Source organism: Corvus kubaryi, unplaced genomic scaffold (genome assembly GCF_017639235.1).
Source record: "Corvus kubaryi isolate FWS band 111438036 unplaced genomic scaffold, C.kubaryi_AGA036_p1.0 42741, whole genome shotgun sequence".
In the NCBI taxonomy this organism is placed as follows: Eukaryota; Metazoa; Chordata; class Aves; order Passeriformes; family Corvidae; genus Corvus; species Corvus kubaryi.
The window spans coordinates 1-20,009 of NW_024581252.1; the positions used below are offsets into that span (position 1 = coordinate 1).

Below are 20,009 nucleotides of genomic sequence, written 5' to 3' on the forward strand. Positions count from 1 at the left end.
CATGGGAGTGGGGGTGAGAGCCGGAGGGCTGAGGGGAAGAGCCATGGAAGTGGGGAAGGAGCCGCAGGGGAGCCGCGTCGATGCGGTGTCTCCGAGGGAGGGGACGGTGTGACCTGAGGAGGGAGCTGGGGGAATGTGGGGGAGCGCCATGTCCTGAGGGGCGTCAGAAGGACGCGTCCCTTCCCGCCCTTTTCGTGAGGGGCGCTCGGGCGGGGAGAGAAGAGGGGCCCAGGGGCGGCGCGCACGGTACCTGTGTGGCGCGGCGGGCGGGCGCTCATCAGGCGGGCTCTGGCGTGGTCGTCGTCCGGCGCCGCAGCGGTGAGTGCGGAGAAGCCCGGCAGGTGCCGGCGTTGCTCCTTGGGGAAGGTTGAGCGCCGCGAGGGAAGAGGGGGCAGGAAGGCTGAGGGGGCACCTACCCGCCCGGGGGTCCCTCCGCGGCGGCTCCGCAGCCCTGAGGGGAGGCGCGCTCGCGGTGCTTGGCGCGCGCGGGGCGCTGAGGGCGGGAGCGGCGGGACGCGGGAAGCCGCCGCTTTTCGGACACCGAATTCTGGCTTCTTTTGGCGGCTCCCCTTTAACTACTTGGTGTCGCCGACAGCCGGCCCGCGGTGGTGTCAGTGGGGGTAACACCGCGGTGTGTGGGTGCAGAGCCCCCCGTGTTGGGTTGCCACCCGGCTGCCAGCTTGGGGACGTGGTGTGAGGGACATCCTAGACCTGGGATGACTCCCAGCGCGCCTGGGATGCAGTGCCCTCCCTGGATATTCTCCGAGTTTCCACATCCCAGCCGCCTCTGAAGGAACAGCGTTGCATAAGTGCTACTGCGCTTCCCGGTTGGGCTCAAAAAGGAGGAAAACGGTCAAGCGTGAACTTTTCAGGCGACACGTCGCTGAAGTTGCGGTGTTTAAGCGGAGGTCAAGTGGCATCTTGTCTTTTACTGTCTACCTCCTCGTCTGAGCCCTGGCCGTGGAACAACAGGGGATCATTGGGAATTGCGCAGCCCGTTTTGCATGCTCATCAGAGTTCCCTGGGGATGGACAGCAGGGAGTAACTCCAGTAGTAGGCATCCTTGAAGGTCTCCTCCCCCAAAGCAAACGTCTTGAAATGAGTATTTTTGGTTTGGTGGTTTTTTGGTTTTTTTTAATGTTACGACCAAATGGCTTAATTTATGGCATCATTTACATGATACCACTTATTTCCAGACTTTTATTACGAACATATTCTCAGTTAACATTTGCAATCTGAAGCTGCCTGCCTGCTTTTCCAAGCAATTATCGTGCAAGGTCACTTAGTTATTTTAGCTGAGCTAGTTTTAAAGCACCGACACTACGTAGTGTGCAACTAACCTTTGCTTCGTATTTCCTTGGTTTTGTTCCTTTGTTTTGGTCCTTGCTCCCGGCTGAACACTGGATACTGCAGTGGCTTTTCTTTTCCAAAAGACTCCAGTTTGTGCTGGAGTCTTGTGCTCCGAGATAGTTTTCATGCTGTTGTGAAAATATTTCAGTTGAAATACAAGGAAATGAGTACTTAGCACAAAATACTTGTGAGTTATTTTTGCTTTGTTTTTTTTTTTTTTTTTGCATGCTTCGTGTTAACAGAAGCTCTTGATAGAACACGAGAGAAGAAAATATTTGTTTTGTGATGTATCTGTTAAATATTGAGACACTGAGGTGAGAATCATGTCGGTGTTTTGTAAACGCTAAGTTTTATTTTCTTAGGGTGCTTCTAAACAGTTGGGTTGTTCTAAAGCAGGATTTGGGTGGAGAAACGCAGGGGCTTAACAGGGCTGGAGGAGAGGACATCTGAAATGATCCTGCATCCTTCTTCTGTGCAGGGTGATGTCACCTGAGCTCTGAGTCCTCTCCTTGCCCGTGTGAGTGGATTGGAGAAAAGTGACTTGCTGAGTAAGTGGTCATGAAGCAGTGGATTGGTTTTGGTGGATTTAATTGGTGACAATTTCATCTTGGTGAATGGCTACCAGCTGTTGCACCTTACTGGCACAGCTTTGTGTATGGCCTTCTCTGTACCTGTTGTGAGGGCACAGAGGGTATGATTTGCTGGAGTGCACTTCCTACTACTTGAAAAATGTTCTGCAATAATTATATTTGTAAGTGTAACAACGTCTGTCCTGACTTGGTTATTTTATAATTGACTTTCTTGAACATGAGATACATTAGTTCTGACTTAAATTGCTGAGTGTTTAGTGCACATGCCCACTTTTTTGGGGTTTTTTCCACTTCGGGCTCTTTGAAGTGCTTTTTGTCCACATGACTGTTTTAACCAGGTTGCTCCCTTTAGAATAGTACAGGGTTTATTCCTTATTGGTCAAGTGCCCTGTCTTTTACTTACAAGAGAAATCCCACCGCAGTATTAAAGCGTATTGGGTTGTTTGTGGTGAGACCAAATTCACGAGATGCTTAGCAAATGAAATTCCTTTTTTTCTTCCAGATCTAGACTTTCAACAAATATTTTTATTTCTGTTTGATTATTTCAAAGTCATATTTGTGAAGAGAACAGAACTGTGTTTGAGAAATGCTGATACATGAGAAGCATTTGACATCATTCACCTCCTTTGTTGGTATTTTTGTCCTCACAAAAATTTCAGCATGGTTTGACCTCTTATTGTTGTTTTAGAAAGTATCTTTGGGCTGAAAACTGTCATCCTGATACAGCTCCAAGTGTTTGTGAATAGGTATTGTAGAGGGCTCCTCTTCTTGTTTTCCAGGAAGTAAAATACCCTAGAAGCCTTTAATATAATTCTCTGTCCTTCCCCCAGGACAGCTATGCTTGGAGGCAATTTCCAAGGCTTATGACATAAGGTTTCTTGAACCCTTTGATGAATTATTTTTGATGTTTTATGACACTTGGGTGTATGTATGTTAAAATGCTCAGGGTGTGAGGTCCTGATATTCCTTGTAAAAAATAAGCATTTAAATGGTCTATAGCCAAAACTGTGGTTATAAACCAGTTTGTTATGACCATTTCTCTTAAACAGCATGGTTGTCATGCCCGTAATTTTATTTGTGTAGAGAAACAAGCATAGCTTTCTTTGCTCTGTGCTGTTCTTTCCTCCTGTGAATGGATGGTTCAGCTTCACAAAAAATAAGCAACTTAAGACTGTTTTCCCTTCTTACTCAGTAACTAAAGGGAGAGTTAATGGGAAGTCTTGAGTCAGCTTCTGATTCTGAGCTGAGCTGGAAATGAGCCTTGATGCCCTGCAGAAACAGCATGCTTTAAAAAAATTAAAATATTAAGGCTGTGTCTCAGTGTATTTAGAGGGAGGTAACAGTGTCAATGTAGAGGTTGGAGGACCTTCCAAATTTCTTAATTCAAGACTATACTCCATTAGAGAAATCATTTTCACCACCAGTCTGGAAAAAGGTATTTAATTTATTTGTTTTGCCAGAAGATGGAGTGCATAAGTGTAACAAAACCTGCAAACATGAAATTTAGACATCCAGGACTTAGATTAAAATGCAGTTACATATATTGTATTTGATTTTGTTGGGTTTTTTTCCCGTGGCCCCCATCCAATTTGAAAGTTACTTAAGTCAAATGAATAAGGTGCTTTAATGCCAAGAAGACCAATTCATGAAATACACTTTTTAAAAAGTATTGCGAAAATTTTCAATGAAAATTAAGTATTAGCTTAAAAAAAAAAAAAAAAACAAAAAACATAAACCCCAGCACAAAGCAAACAAAAAGGACTCAAGAAAACACATGGCCAGTACTCATGTGTTGCCCTTAGCTTTATTTCCAGGACATCATTGTTATCTTCCCAATTTAATGTTTCAACTGAAAAATACTCAAATTTGGGGCAAGGTGAGGTGTTTTCTGGCTTACACCGCAAATGAGGCGAAAGGAGCATCTCTCTCTGAATGAAATCTGGGTGAGGAACAGGAATTTACCCAGGATATGGCTTTCAGCACAAGATGCACAGCTTGCTGGTGAGGTGAGGTGGGAAGTGTGGCTGCAGAGCCCACTGCCATGAAGCAGCCCCAGCAGCTGTGGTAGTACTTTATGTAGTATCTGCTTCAGATTTATAAGTACTAGGGATTTTTAAAATGAGATAGTTAGGGTTAGAGAGCATAGGTGCTGTTTGCAAGGAGCTAAATATTTGTTTTGTAGGTTTGCTTGGGAAGCCACTTCTGCCAATTTACCATAATGCAAACGTCCGCTCAAAAGCGCTTCTTTTCAATAGCGCGGTGTGCTGAGGCAGACCTTGTAGCAGTATCCTTCTCAGGAGTGTTCTTGACTAGAAGGTTGCTGTCACTGGAGAGCTGGGTTTGGCATTATCCAAAGTCACCACAGTTCAGTTGAAACCTGTACCCCAATGCAATGTAGATGCCAAGAAAGCTTTGTTGGAGAACTACACCCCTGATCAAGCCTTGCTGGTCCTTAGAAGAACGTTATTTCCTGAAACTGAGCTTTGAGGGGTGTGTGGTGATGCCTGTGGTGTTTGGTCCCTGGGCACAAAATTTTATCATAAGTAATCGAGCTTAAAACGCTTGTGTGAAGTGTTGTCCGCACACATTTTGCTTCCCAGCAGTGCAAAGTGGAAAATTCCCATGTGTATTTCAGTAACATGTCTGGATAGGCCAGCCTAGTGCTTGGAGCATCCAAGAATTGTGGGGCTGAAAGTAAATGGGAGCTGTTGGTGTAAATCCTGTGAGGGCTTGTGTGGAAACTTGCCCAAGGACAGTTGATGATTATCTGAATTTTTTTTTTCAAGTTGAGAATCTTGAAAAACAGATCTGACTGTGTAAAATACAGGAGTAAAGCTGGCATCTTTCTTTAACCACTCATAATGATAAATCATTCATTACTGTGCTTCATGACACTTTGGTAATTATTTTGCTTGTTTATCAATTAGCGTTGTTTTCATCAAAGTACACTTGAAGATTGGAGTATTCCACATTATTTTATCTCAGACTATACTTGTGTTAGACAATCAGTCTTGCCTTAAACTGCTTACTAATGAAGTAACTGAACTACAGCAGTAAGCTGTAAAGTTATTTTTGTTATAAACCCCCATCAGAGACTTAGTGTTCATGCTCAGAAAGTTAATTTGCTTTCCAGAAGTGGAGGAATATCTGGGAAGTATTAATTATTATTCATTCATATCCATTTTGGTGGGTAGGAACAGACATGGGCATGTGTAGAACCACTTGGGGTGTGTCTGGATGGTTTATTGTTCATTTATTTTGGTTTTACACCTAGATCATTCTGGAAATTGTAGTCTTGGAGATGGGAGCCGTCTTCGTCTTGATCTTCTGTAGCCTTTGAATTTATTTTCTCTTTTCCCTAATATTTGGGAATTAACGGATTGCACTTAAGTCTTGGACTGTCTTTGAAAAATCTACAAACCCTGTCTTTAGACCATTCCTTTCTGGAATTATGCTCTAGTCTTAGTCAACTACTGGTGCTGGAAATTCACAGGAAGCTTATGTGTATTTAAAAATTTTTATACAGCTACAAGAAAAAAAAAAAAAGCCCCAACCCTTACTGGAGTGTATTTTGCACCTTTCAGAAGATTCCCAAGTTGATTTCTGTCCCTTGTAGCTCTGGTAAGTGATGTGGTCTTGCTCTTAAAATCAGAATCTCAGGATTAAACTGTGTAGGAAAGCCGTTATGCTGCTTTTATCCTTATTCTAGGCCCAGATTCTACTAGGAGATACTTCAAAGCAGGCGCTCCAAAATACAGGTCTGAAAGCAACAGACAACAACTGAATTTGAGGGAAACCAACCTGTAAATTTCAAAACAGCAGCTATTAATTAACAGACTGAATAAGCTGAATGGTTTTGGCATGTGTGGTGTTGCTGCAGTTATTTTAATTGAGCTGAATAAGAGCAGAGCATGATGAAACAAAGTATTTTTACTTTATTCCAAGTTGTATTTCCCACTGCAGAAACAAACCTGTGATAGCTTCCTTTGTGATTGTGTTTGTGTGGCTTGTTAAAATGTGCTTATTTGCTATCGGATGAAGTCAGAAACAGAACAAAGAAATTCATTGAGTGCTTCTGGGTGTCATGTGATGGCGTGACCAGGGAGAGCTTGTACCAAGCTGAAGCCAGTTGGAGTGAAAGGCAAAGCATCCCCCCAATAATTACTGAAGTTAAAAGAAAGTCCCAGTCAAGTGGGTTTAAGTTTAAAACTAGTGTTGTTTCAGGTCCTGAGGCTTGTTCGCGAGGGAAAATTCATGCTTGGGTGATGGCAGCATATAACTACAGGCACCAATGAATTAAGCTCACAACAAAGTGCACTGCAATTTCCTCCAGCCCCTTCTTCAGAGGGTCATTTTATCGAAGGAGATGCAGTTGCTAATTAAAGTGTTGAAAATCAGAGTCAGGTTTTTTTCTTTTTTTCTCCTTTTTTCTTTCTTTTTTGCTCTTCATTCAGCCACTATTTCAGCCTGTCTTTTGATGCCAGTGTGAGAGCAAAGACTTCAGGGGCAGCTTTGACCTTTCAGTGGAGGCATCTTTGTCTCCATCAGCTGCTGTGGCACTTGTGTCTCATGCTCTCTGCAGGTAGAAGGTTTCCTTTTATTTTCAGCACTTAGTCCTGTCGTGAGTTATTCTGTTCCTGAGCTCTTTAGGGCACTGTGGTCACACAGCAGGAGCAGGGCCACTCATCTTCACCAGCACTGGTGTCCCCAGGAAAGGTGGAGTAACCTGTTGGCTTCTCTCTGTTACTACCCCCAGCCCTGGATGTCACAGCAATGTTTCTGGTTCTTTCTGGTGCAAAATGGCCTGTCAAGAAGCTTATGGTTTCAGGTCTGGGTACTTGGATGAAAGGTCTCCAGGAGCTGAGGGGACTTTATCAAGGGACTTGAATGTTGTTGCCAAAATACCGTGTCTTGTGTGAGTTGCCGGTAGCTGTGAAGGAAGACCTGAAATTTGTCAGGAAAGGTTCTCACATCGTGTTGGATGAAGCAGACAAGTCTCTCCACAAGGAATATGTGTGTCTCGCTTGCAGACAGATGGCTCTTCGCTGTGTGCAGTCAGCAGTTGTCTTTCCAAGGTGCTGGGGGTGGGATAACCATGGGCAACAAGGAACAGAGCTGCATAATGGAGAGCGCCAATGCGGAGAAATCCGAGCTGCTGGCACATGGCGTCAGGTTGCCCTCGGTGGAAGGCACACAGGTTTTGGAGCAATGTGTAAGCTACTGGCTTTGCTACTCCTCACTGTGTACAGCATCACAAATTATAGGGATCTAGAAATGCCCAGTTTGAGATGCCCAGTGCAAAACAGAACAAAAAGGACTGGCTGTTCTTGCTCTATTTGCTTTTATTTGGGTTATTAAAATGCGTCAAGAATGTATTTTGATTTGTTTTGACTACCCTACCTGGTAGGTCTACAGAGGTTAATGTTTCACAGGTTTTAAAATCTTGATGGAACTCACTTCCATGCAGTCACTTGGGCTGAACTTAGAAAATGGGTACTTGTACAATACTGACCTTCAATAAAGTTTATATTTTTTTACTGCATATTATTTGCTCAGTTTTAGTGCATAGAGTGTTAAGGAATGTAGTTAAGGGGTGGAAGGTGCCTTTGCCTTGTTGTAACTTAGTTCATGTTATGAAAATATTGAATTAGACTTAAATCCTTTACTCTCAGGTAAATCAGATCTTGGCTGATAAAGTTAGAACTGCAGCATTATGACCCCAAAGCACGCAGGCGTTGCTTGGATTTATAAGGGACTTGATTAAAAGATCAAATTATTACTAGTAATAGATTTGGAAATCCAAAGTAGTTTTAGAATATAATCACTTCATAAAGATAATATTTGTAAATAGTTAATCTTTTTAGATATGATAAGTCTTTTCAGAAGTTTGGGACAGTATTCCATAACCATGAAGATTCCTGGAGCACTTCTTTCTGAAAGCCAGTGCCAAAGTGTTACCAGGAGTGTTATACTTTGACCACTTGCTATAAAGTCATCTTAACTGGGACAGAATGCCTTGCACGTGAATTGTAGTCCCATGTAACTTCTGAAAGATCTGTCTACTAGCATGCCTACTGAAAATATTTTGTGTATGAAGTGGAAAACCTGTATTTTGATCAAGTGCCTCTTCTGCCTACCTGTGGAGTGAGGATTTCTAAAACCCTTTTTCTACCATGGTTGAGTACAAAAGCTTAGGTAAAACCCTTCAGTGTTTGATAAAACCTGTTGCACGTACGGTAAGTTGTCACTAAAAGTGGTTTCCTAAATTGCATATCCTTTTGACTCCCTCTTAATAGCACCTTTGCTGTTTGCATAGCTGACACAGTAAGTCTGATAGAGGATTGCAGTGACATTGTAATGCCTATAAATCTTACATCTCATCCACAGACAAAAGAGTTTTTGTGCTCATTGAAATGCTTCAGTCATTGGATAGATGTTTTTTGGGAGCCGGTACAAAGCAAATGCAAAAGCCTGCTCTTGTTGATACACGTGTCTTGCTAATTTCTTAGTTTATTCATTTAGTTGGAAAAGGAGCCTGTGGTTGAAAGCCAAATCACAGTACTCATCTAAAACGTTGCAACACAGTATAGCAATCACAGCACACACTGTGCCTCAGCAATTAGTAACAGGATGTGTGATAGGGAAAACGTAAGGACATAGATCCAAAGGTTGTACAATACCTGTTAGCAGAGTCTCTTCCCAGATAATTTCCTGGTTTGTTGCTCTGCAGCTTTGCATGTTCCCGCATTTCTGATGGGTTTCTTGCTTTTCAGCACGTGGGTTGCTTAGTGCCAGCTGCTTCCTAATCTTAAACTGCAGTTTGGTGCCTGAAGTCAGTTTGTGGGCCTGATTTACTGTAATGCTCCTAAAGGATTATGGAGTAGTATTTTGGATTGCCTGTGGATTATGTACAGCACAGCAAACAGTATTATGGGTTAAGAACATGTTTTACAATTCCCAGCTTAAAGGGGTTAGGAGGCAAGTTGCACTTCAAGCTTGAAGATTGTGGTCTTCCTTACTGTCATCTGTTATGCCACTAATAAAAAACTTCCTGTCTCCATGATAAAATTATTTTCTGAGATTCACTGTCAGACATAATTTGGTCAGTGCGTTTCCTCACATAGGTAGCGTTTCTGGGTGCTTGGCAAAAAAATGCTGATGTGAGCTGCTGTTAAATCTTAAAATGTTTTGGGGGAATGTGAAAAATTAGAGCTATCTTGAAGAATGTGTAGAAGGAAGGAGTTTTCCTTTGGTCACTCCTCCACAGTTTTGAATCAATGCACTTCATTCATGTTTGTGTGCATGTATATATACTCTGTCTTTAATGTCAACTGCATGTATGTGGCTGACACAGCTAAGATTTGGGATAAGTATATGTATTCTCTTAGCATAGAATAATCCTGTACTCAGTATTGGTGAAACCCTTTGTCTTGAAATATTTTCTTTGTCTTTCAGCATTACACTTAACTGCAAGTGCCTTCTGTGAGTCATTCCTGGCTATCTTGGGCTTGATAAAAGGCTTTGTTTACGGGGCCTTTGGTCATGCAACCTGGGTTATAGGGCTTGGCTCTGTATTTGTATAACTGAGGTGCTCACAAGCCTCTGGAGGCTGGCTACCATGTTTTACCTGTAAACCTGTTTTCAGTAGCTAAACCAAACAGAATTGCCCATGAAGTAAGTTTGTGTCAATGGGGTTTTGAGTGGGCAGGGCTGGAGTGGCAGTGAATTGGGTAATGTCAGGTAACAATCTGAGATCACTTGTCATTTCTTTCCCTGTTTTAATGCTTCCTTTCTATTAAGGGCAGTAGTAAACCATAGTCAGCAGCTGCTTGTGGTGGTTTTTTGGTTTGTTCCCAGAGGCAGTTTGTAGTGCTCTCCACGACCATTTGTTCTTCAACTTCCCTCATCATTTCTCTTGCTGTGCTTTCAATCACGTGTCTCTTCCTACAGCTACAGTACCTCTGATCTTAAGAGAAATAAACACACTGTCTGTGTTCATCTGTGGTAAAAGCTGAAGTTGGACATGGTAGGGTGGGATTGGTTCCTGACATGACACTGCCCTATTCATGGTTCCAGTTTTTGACCTCAGGTGGGATAACAGAGGGCACATCTGCCTTAGTGGGAGAAAAGCAACTGGCTCTGGAGCCTGGCATGGGTGGTTGCTGTAGGTAAGTCAAAACTGCTCAAGGTCCCTCTACCTATGTGGAAACTGCATCAGATTTGCAACTTTTAATATAAGTTTAGTTGCTGATGAAATACGTCTTCCTTTAAAAAATACAAAAAGAGTACTTTTTATTTGTTTCTGCCTTTTTGGTCTCATTGGTTCAGCCACTAATATGAAGTTTTGGAGAGTTTACAGCCCCAAGAGCAGAGTTTGCGTTGTTTCTTCTAAAACGCTGAGTTTTTTGTAATGAGCTGTAGTAAAGGGAGGGGAACAATACTGAGAGCAAGATGAAGGAATAAATCTGCATGTTAGCGCCACAACTGTGGCAGTTTGTAGTACACACAGTTTACTGAAATGCATGAAAATCCCACATTTCCCCTATAAAGAAAAATAATATTCCTGTGATGCGCACATTAGTTTTCCTTTTGGGCATAGTAATTTCATTACTGATTAGCTCCCAGACTTGGGCTTGCAGAGGTGGCAGCCTGATCCTTTAACCTGTGCTGTCTCTGTGAAATTGTAATGAGTAATTTGAGCCCTTTGGGTAAGGTGAGAGTGATCAGCAGCTCAGAGATTGCTCCTTTGCTCTCAGAAGAGCACTGCTGTTTGGAATGAAGGGCACCTTTCCTGGCAGAAGTCCCGCTCAAACTGCCCAGGTAAACGCAACAAACGTTAGCAAATTTAAAGAAAGGATGAAAGGAAATGAGGAACTTAAAAAAGCAAATTGCATCGCTTAACTCCAGCTCTGTAAAACTTCCTTTGCTGCTTTAGAAATCAGGAGTGTTAGTGAATAAAAAGGACTTTTTATATCCTTTTGTGTGAGTGCCTAAGAGCTGTTTCATCTTTTGAGTAGTGATAAACATGGGAGCAGTTTGCATTCAGGCTGTGCTGGATGGAGATGATTGAGAGGCTCTTCTGCTCTAGATTTCTCTACAATGGAGGAAAACATGGACAATGGTATTGGTGGCTTGAAAATAGCTATTTCTGAGTTTCAGAAATAGAAGGTAGGCAGCCAGTGATGTAAAGCAGAAAAAACCCTCAAACGTGCCAAAAAGTTCTATTAGCAGTGATTAGCAGATTATTAAGGATTGGCAGCAAATCTACATGTAATCTTGGGTACGTGTTCCAGGACTGTAATTGACAGTTACACGAATTATTAATTGGAATTTATCTAAAATAATTTAAGATTGGTGTTTATATAAATTACATTAGATTTTAATGTTTAAATTATTATTATAAAAGCCAACTGGCACTACACTTATTTCAATGTCATTCAGTTTATTTCCACATTGTCCAACCTTCAAGTGTCAGAGCTTTGTGAAGAAGGGGGGAAAGATCCTCTCTCCTATTTTTTTCTTCTGAAAGTCATTATTTTCTGTGTAGTCACACTTCTTGTTGTAGGTCCTGCTTGGTCCTTCTGGGTGAATCGAAAAATACTTCCTAAAAAAAAAACCACCACGACTTAGAAGTGTTTTGGTCAGCTGAAAGCATCTCTCCAACAGTCTGACTGTCAGGAGTGTGCTTGGTTTTCTGTAATGCTTTAAAACTCATGCTTTCTCTTTCATTTGAAAACCCCCACTATAGGTCATTAACTTTGAGTAGCTGTTGGAGTAGGTTTAATATTTAACTTCTTGGTATGTCTTTGACTTTTTCTTGCTGTGCTCCAATAGGAGACCTCTTTACAATCAGCTCTTTACAATCAGGTTTCACTACTATAAAGCCACTCCACATCTGGTTCTTCTCCGTATCCTCATTTTTAGGGCTTTTTGGCTGAAAGGAATGGCTTCAATTCAGTGATCATTTTATGAATGTTGTTTGGTTGGGGGTTATGTTATGTTTTGGGGGTTTTTTAAATTTTAGCAAACGTGAATTTTCCTTTTCACCCTCTGTGACAAAAGGATGTTACATGCCAGCTCAGATGCCGAAACAGTCTTACTTAACGAAGGCAAATCCTAAGAAGAAGTACTTAAGATAGAGGTACAGAATAGTTTTATATTGTTAACTATCCTGGAGAAATGTATCATTCTGTCTCAGGGCTTTTCTTTCCTCTTTTCTGTCAGGACACCTGATCATTCTTTTTCATGCTCCTGGCGTGCAGAAATGAAAAGCAATTGCATTGGACATTGATCCTTTTTATTTATTTTGGCAAGTGATTTGTTCTGGGAGTTTACTGCCGGAGTGTGACTGGGAGTTAGTAGGAAGAATCCCTGAGCTCTAGTTGAAATTAGCTGGCTCCCAGCTGAGCACCACCGTGGCGTTTTCCTGACCCTTGGAATGCCTCCTGTGCCTGGGTACTGCTTGCTGCTTTTGGGTATGAGCTGAATCAGAAATTGCCACTGGAATAGGCAAGTCTGTCCCGGTGGAAATACCCGTGGTGCGGGGGGAGCTCATTGCTGAGGGCAGTTGGAGTGGCGGAGTGTCTGGGAGAGAGCCTGGAGCTGTGCTTGGGTGGTTGTGTGTTGATGCCCTGCTGATGGCCCTGGGCACCCACCTGTTCCCCAGTCCCAGTCTGCCAAATGGGAATTGTGCTCATGATTAATTGGCTTACAGAATGCTGTTACCTATTGCCCTTGTTCCTACTAAATTCTAACCTGAGCTCCCTGCTTCTGTCTGGCCAGGGCATGAAATGATGAGGCTGCAGGTTCCTGCCAGAAGTTCCATAGAAGGTTAATGCAATTTTTGCCAGTAAAAATGTCACTTAATCGGCATTTTTCTAATAGTGTCATGTGTTTAATACCTCTATAGCTTGGCAGGTCCTGTACATGTGTTTTCCAGCTCCCATGGAAGGTACTTATGTGGAAAAGGGGAGTTGCATAATAGTTTTTGGAGAAGTGATTATTGTTTTACCAGTTCTAAAGGTACCACAAGGGATAGATTGCCAGGGAAGTGCGTTGTCATCTCATGTCACTGATACACTGCAAGAGGATAAAAAATAATGTTTGGTAAATGGTTTTGGTTATATTGCCAGCTTTTCTTGTTAGTATTTGTAATACCTTTGCAAGGAGTAGAATGTCCTATGTGATTCCCGTTTAAAACTTGGCTGCCAGGTAAGTGTGGGGAGAGGAGGCAGTGGGGAAACACTGTCAGCATCCTAGGGAAGGATAGCTGTAGTTCCCATGGCTTTTGGTGGCATGTGTGTCACCCCAGCTATGGAAAATATGCCTTAGGGCTGAGGATTGTATCTTCTGTGCTGTGCTCTAGGCCTCGGATCAGGAGATGGAAGTAGAGCCGGCCTGTGGCAACATATTGCATCATGATCAGCCCTTAGGCTCCTGTAACCTTTGACTTCTGCTGCTGATAGAAACATAACTGAGTTTCCCAGTCCTGCACCTCCATTCATGGTTTTCTAATGTTGCCCTTGTTGACAGGAGCAGTAACTCAATACCATGGGAATGCTTCTAGCATGGGGAGGTGGAATCAAAAATGGGACTTTTCCAAGTTTGATTTATCATTTTTCTTGGATGTTTCATTGGCAAGCCATTTTTTACTTACTTTTTTCTAACACCTCTCTTAGCTAAGGAGTGTTATCCTCTAGCAGGGTCCTGTTCAGGATAACTGAGCATGGGCCAGGGCAGTGATTCTCCCTCTGTACTTGGCACTTTGAGACCACACCTCAAGTGCTGTGTCCAGTTCTGGGTCTTTCACCTCATGAAAAATATGGAGGTTGCTGGAGCACATCCTGACAAGGACAGTGAAGCTGGTAAAGGATCTGGAGAATAAGTCCTGTGAGAAGTAACCAAGGGAGCTGGGAGTGTTGAGCCTGGAGAAAAAGAAGCTCAGGGGAGACCTAATTGCTGTCTACAACTACCTGAAAGGGACGTCCTTCAGAAAACTTGCCATAGGGTAATATAACTCAAAAAGCTCCTTAAACTTATTACATAGTAAGTGTATAGGAATGTGGGAATTTATAAATAGCTATATAAAATATGAGATGCTCTATTTGTGAGCTGGTAACCCATGTAACATTAACTGAAAAAAAGTCCTGAGCAATCTGTTGTAGGAAGGTTATATGACTATATTGTAGGGAGATAACAAGGACTGAGTAGCAGTGTTATCTGTTGTTCTTATTTATAAAGGACACTGCAACAGACTCAGGCATCCACGTGGATTGGTTTGGCATGAGGAAAGAGCAGATTGTTTGGTTTGGCTTGTACTCATTTCTCTGTCCTAGGAGGGTGATGGTGACTGAGGGGTTTCTGACATGTCCTCTCTGTGCTTCGAAGGCGCTTTGCTTTCTTTTGCTGCATACAGCATTTTAAATCACCAAACCAAGTGTAAAAAGTATTTTCCCTCTGCTCAGCAGTGTGCTGCTGTCAGGAACTGTGCATTTAGGATGGCAGTGGGGTTTTCAGCATAGGTAGAGCTGGTGTTCAAGTGGGTGTTTAAGTGCTGATTTAAGTAGATTCAGAATCAAGTACCTGTTAAAGTGCTTCAGTGGAAGTTGCAATGTTCATGTGTGCAGTACTTACTCCTGTTATTACACTTGTTCTTGTAAGCAGAGTGTCATTTTTGGTAGTTCAAAGTTGTTTCTTATTCAATGGTAGCATCTTCCTGCCTGATTTTTGGCTTTCAACTCCCATGTGTCTGATCAGCATAAAGAAAAACGTGGCATGAATTTATGTGTCCTTTTAGTAGGACAAAAGCCCTCTATCTTCTCTATCCCGTTAGCTTATGTGAAAACAAAACCCCAGAAATGTTATGCTAAAATCAGAGTAGAGAACTGCAGCTTGAAGGTGGACGACTTGAAGCCTGTGGGCAGCTATCAGACAAGACCTTGTAGTGGGAATGCTCATAACCATGCTAACAAAAGCGTGGTGTGCTTAAACTGCAAACTGTAGTCCTGTTGTCTGTGATGTAATGCTCTTATTTCTCCTTTCAGCTATGAAGCCGTACGCTCCAGCCTTCATTCTCCTGTGGAGTGCTGTCGGGATAGCGAGGGCTGCCAAAATTGTTGTTGTGCCGCCAATTATGTTTGAAAGCCATCTTTATATTTTCAAGACTGTGGCCTCAGCCTTGCATGACCAAGGTCACCAGACAGTGTTTCTCCTCTCTGAGGGCAGAGAGATTCCTCCATCTAATCACTACAGACTTCAGCGCTACCCAGGGATCTTTAACAGCAGCACCTCGGATGATTTCCTCCAGTCCAAGATGAGGAGTATCTTCTCGGGGAGACTGACTGCCCTCGAACTGTTCGATATCCTGGACCACTACTCCAAGAACTGCGACATGATCGTTGGCAACCGAAACCTCATGCGTGCCCTCAAACAGGAAAAATTTGACCTGCTCCTGGTAGATCCCAATGAGATGTGTGGATTTGTTATAGCCCATCTTTTAGGGGTTAAATACGCTGTGTTTTCCACTGGCCTCTGGTATCCAGCAGAAGTGGGTGCTCCAGCTCCCCTGTCCTATGTTCCAGAATTTAACTCGCTACTCACAGATCACATGAACCTGTTTGAGAGGATTAAAAATACTGTCGTTTATCTTATTTCAAGATTTGGAGTTAGTTTTTTGGTTCTGCCAAAATATGAAAGGATAATGCAGAAACACAAGGTTCTTCCAGAAAGGTCCATGTATGACTTGGTCCATGGATCCAGCCTGTGGATGCTTTGTACTGATGTAGCACTGGAGTTTCCGAGACCTACGCTACCCAATGTTGTTTATGTGGGAGGAATCCTAACGAAGCCGGCCAGCCCTCTGCCAGAAGTAAGGTTTGCTGAGTTTTGCAGTAATTTCTGTGGTTTCTGCTTGACCTCATGTGATGAATGACACTTTTTAAGCAGTGATTTTTTCAGATGGTACCTGTTCTGTTGCTGCTTGGTGAAATATACCCTGGAAGTCACTTCGTGTGGTGGTGAGGGGACCTACTGGTCACAAATTCAACAAAATGAATCTGTTGTGGATGCAGGATGTATTTTGCTTTTGAGTGAGATGCTTAATGGTGCGCTAGCGGTGAAAGACAGTGCACTCTGTCTTGGAAATCACGTCAGTAGCTTCTAACCAAACATAGTTTAAAATGGGAACAAGGGCGAATGGATGAATACTGTTCATGCTTAAGGAAGCCTGCTGGTAGGGTATATTAGGTAATTTCATGGTATTGGTGTTTTTATGGTATTTGTTTTTATGCCTCCCTTAGGTTTGATAGTGTCTTTAAGACTATGAGTATATAAGCATGAAAAAACTGTACCGATTGACAAATGGAGATAAGAGTTGACATACGTGACACTATGGCTGCACTCAGAGTTGAATTTTACTGTGCACGTGCAGGCCATCAGGTATGAACTTCAGACTGAAACAGTGGTAGTGACTGGACTGACTCCAGAAATCCTGGCTGTACAGATTAATTATTAAGTTTGATTACTTCAGTGATCTTTGATATGTTACACCTAAGAATGCCTGTTGAGCAATACAGTGGTGTGTGATAGGCAGAACCATCTCACAGAAAACCATGTCATTTACACTTCTGTTTGTGTGTACATAAACAAATAGATCTTGAATTGGAGGTGATTGTTAATGGATGCTTTTGGCTGGATGATAAAAAGGTGTAGGTAGACCTGCGGTGCTCAATCTAAAATGCCTCTTTCAGCTTTTGCTTTTTGTATGACCGTAGCAGTGGTGCTTCTAACTGGTTCTTTCCATGTGTGCATCAGTATTTGTAGTAAGGAAGGGTCAGCTATCCTAAGAAAGCAGACTAAAGGTCCCCTTGGGTTGTCTAAAAGTTCATCCTTATTCCCGCCAGGAAAACTTTGCTGGCTGGATTGAGTTTTTTCTTCATTTTCCAGACTGCTGTTTTCTTTTTCTGTAAGAGAAAAAATGTATTTGTGCAATCAATTTGGGCAATAGGTTACCGTTGTCTGTTTAGTGTCTTTTGATGTTTGGTGTAACAGGAGTGATAGAGGCCTTTAAACAGACCTGTAGGTCGATTTTGTGGTGGCAAGTATTTATTACAGGGAAAGAAACTACCTGTAATTATTTGTGAGCTGAGACATTACTTAATTATTTTCTGTTGTATCAGGCAATTCATTCTTAGTGCTCGAAGCACAAGTTTTCACTGAATGTGAGAGAGGTACCAAGTGAGCATGTACATCTTTTATCCTGTATTTTGTCCGTGCCTAAGCTGTTATACATATCCCTGTGGTGTGTATTGTAGGTAAATTATTGGGCAATCAGTTTGTTTGCTGAGCAGTTGGATGAAATTCACAAATGACCCTCTGTCCTGGCAGGTGAAAACTGTGAGTGCAGATAGCGAGTGCTGTGGCTCTTCTCTGCTCTTGCTGCATCTCCAAGGCAGCAGCCTTGGCTAATTTATTTTCTGCAGCTTCTAGTTTGGTGCATTAAGGTGAGCCAGAAGCAGAGATACTTCATGTTCCTGCACTGGGCTGGAATTGGTGATGCTTCAGGGGCTCTCTCAAGTAATGTTATTGTCCAGGGACCATGATTAGAAAAGGGGAATATGTAGCTGGACACAGTAACTAGAATTTGCCCACTAAAGCTGTTATTACAAGTGTTTCAGGTCTCTTGAATTCACCAAAACTGCTAATAAGTAGCTTAGTCCACTTTGTCTGCTAGGGAGGTATTAGGAAAAAAGATCAGGGGTGTTCTTTCAAGTCCAATATGCCTGATCAGACTGCCTGCGTACCTCAGTAGTGGCACCCCTGTGTCGTCAACAGTTTTTTCCTTCTCCCCTCCTCCTCCCCCAAAAATAAGCAAATTGTTTAACCATAATAGAATGCCTACACATAAGTTAAGTTCTAGCTTTCTGTTCAAAAGTAGCATCTTAAGCGGCAGGTAGTAACAATTAAGCAGTCAATGAGGAGATAAATGTCAAGATATTTTAAGTTGTTACAGGGTGGCCATTCTTTCATTCTAGGGGATGGGGTAGCTCTGTTTCGTGGCTGCTCAGATTCTGCACCTGTTCCTTGAACTTCTTGAAAGAGAAGTTAGAAAACCACAGCTATAAAGGTAGCACGTAGCAGTGGGTGCTGAATATTCATGGCATGTTACAGTGTATGTGGAGGGGAAACAAACCTGACCCAGCTTTTCTGGTCATCTGTGTTAATATATTTTATATTTATATGCACACATCAACTGACCCAGCTTTGCTGTTCCATCTGCATTAATATTTCGATCCTGGGGCACATCCTCCCTGCTGATCTTGCAGTTAGCTTGTGTCAAGCATGATTTTTAGCTGCTGCTGAGCTCTGTAGCAATTACGCTGCAGCCCCCGGCTGTGGCACACAAACTGCCAGCGTGTCTTTGGATTGCAGCTTGCCCAGATGCCTCGGGAAGGCTCCGATCCTCCTCCCTGCTCTCCCTCCCCGGCAGTGCCCCGGTGTCGGTCTTCGCTTGGCGCAGTGTCCCTCGGGAAGTCGCAGTGATCGGCGTGCCAAGGAGGGGGAGCCAGCGGGGAGAGCAGCGGGTCCTTTGGAGGTCACCGCTCTGCCCGGCTCCTTGCGGTGCCTTGCGGCTCCCTCCTTAGCATGGCAGGGTCAGCCTTACCTGTGCAGGCAGTGGCTGCAATGCCTGGGGATGGCACATTCCCCGTTCCGATCCCTGCTGAGGTCCGATGAAGCCGAGCATGCCCTGTCAGTCTGCTCTGCCGTGGTGGAGGGCTGATGGTTGCTTTGCAAAGCTCTGCGTAGGCAATTCCATTTGTCCTCTGTGAGAGCCAGGGTGACATTTTCACTGGTTAAACTGAGTTTAGAAGGTACTTCTTGCATAAAGTGTGCTGTGCTGCGCAGTAAAAGACAAGGACATGACTATCCCATGTGCATGTCAAATTTTATTCACTTCTGGGTGATGGGTACAGAGTCCAGGATTTGTGTACTTAACTCATAAAACTGTATGTTGAATTAATATAGAGGACAGTGTGAACCGAATTAGCCTTGAAAGATGAAAAGCTAGAGACAGACTGGCTATTGAGTCCTTGAGGTCATCTGTGACTTAAACTATCAAGGATATAGTGTTCCCTGGCAGTATTTTCCAGATAACTGTCATTGGCCATTAGGAAAATCAACGGTTCCTCTGCCTCTTCCTCACTACAGTTTCCCAGAGGGATCTGAATGGAGCTGGCTTTTTAAAGGAACCCCTTTTTAAGCAACAACAGGGAAACCTCTGCTCTGGCATTTTGTACCTTGTGACCAGGTTGATGTGTACTAGGCATTAATCAGCCTGATAAGATATGTCCCTGAATCAGGGCAGGAAGCTGAGGGGTGCTACAAGCAGCTGCCTTGGGAAATACTCAGTCCCTGAGTAAATTTATGCTGCAGAGGAGGATGTTCTTATTTTGGAGTAATAAGTTGTCCTTTCAGCCACAGCTGTCAACAGATAATTGCAGGAACTTCCTCGCTTCTCAGTGGATATCTCTTATCTGAGCTTGTTATTATACAGATAGAAGTCCATGTAGCAAATTGGTGGCTTTGAAGTATCTTCACTAGAAAGTGTTTGGGTTTTTTGGTTTTTGGGGATTTTTTGCCCCCCTGAGCCTTGCTGACAGTTGTATGTTTACTAGGCGTGTTAGCTGATACTGATATTTATGTTGAAAATGAGGTGGAAGAATCAAGAAATGTTTTATTCCTTAAACCTGGCTTTTCTCCTTCGTTCGGATTCAAGGACACATCAGCTCTTGCAGACTGTAGCAGTAGATTTTTGCGCATGGCGTAGCACTGTCATTTTAGTATTATTTTTGAAGTCCGGGGAATAGTTTGGACAGTAAGTGTCTGGTGATGTGAAGCAATTGTAGAGCTATTCTAAAATGCATGTGATTGTCAGCTGGGGAGGAAAAAAGTCGTTTAAGGATGATGGAGGTGATGCAGCACTGTGTAAATTCTGTACTGAACTGTATGATTGTGTATTTTGGCTCTGAAATGTATTTTAGATAAAGCTTCTTCCCCCTCAGAATTTGATGT

General features: G+C 42.9%; 1 protein-coding gene across 3 annotated transcripts in view; it reads left to right on the top strand.

Moving 5' to 3' along the window:
- The first annotated feature begins 241 nt into the window (after positions 1 to 241).
- LOC121672216 (2-hydroxyacylsphingosine 1-beta-galactosyltransferase-like) overlaps positions 242 to 20,009 on the top strand; it is a 32,227-nt gene continuing 12,459 nt past the window's right edge. The window contains exons 1-2 of one of the 3 annotated variants that reach the window (XM_042044792.1): positions 242 to 318; positions 14,984 to 15,807. In XM_042044792.1, the coding sequence (XP_041900726.1) occupies positions 14,986 to 15,807 (822 nt within the window). In that variant the 5' untranslated portion in view covers positions 242 to 318; positions 14,984 to 14,985. Of the gene's footprint in view, positions 319 to 1,828; positions 1,899 to 12,346; positions 12,416 to 14,983; positions 15,808 to 20,009 lie in introns of those variants that run through there. The other 2 variants (XM_042044791.1, XM_042044790.1) reach the window with 2 other exon arrangements.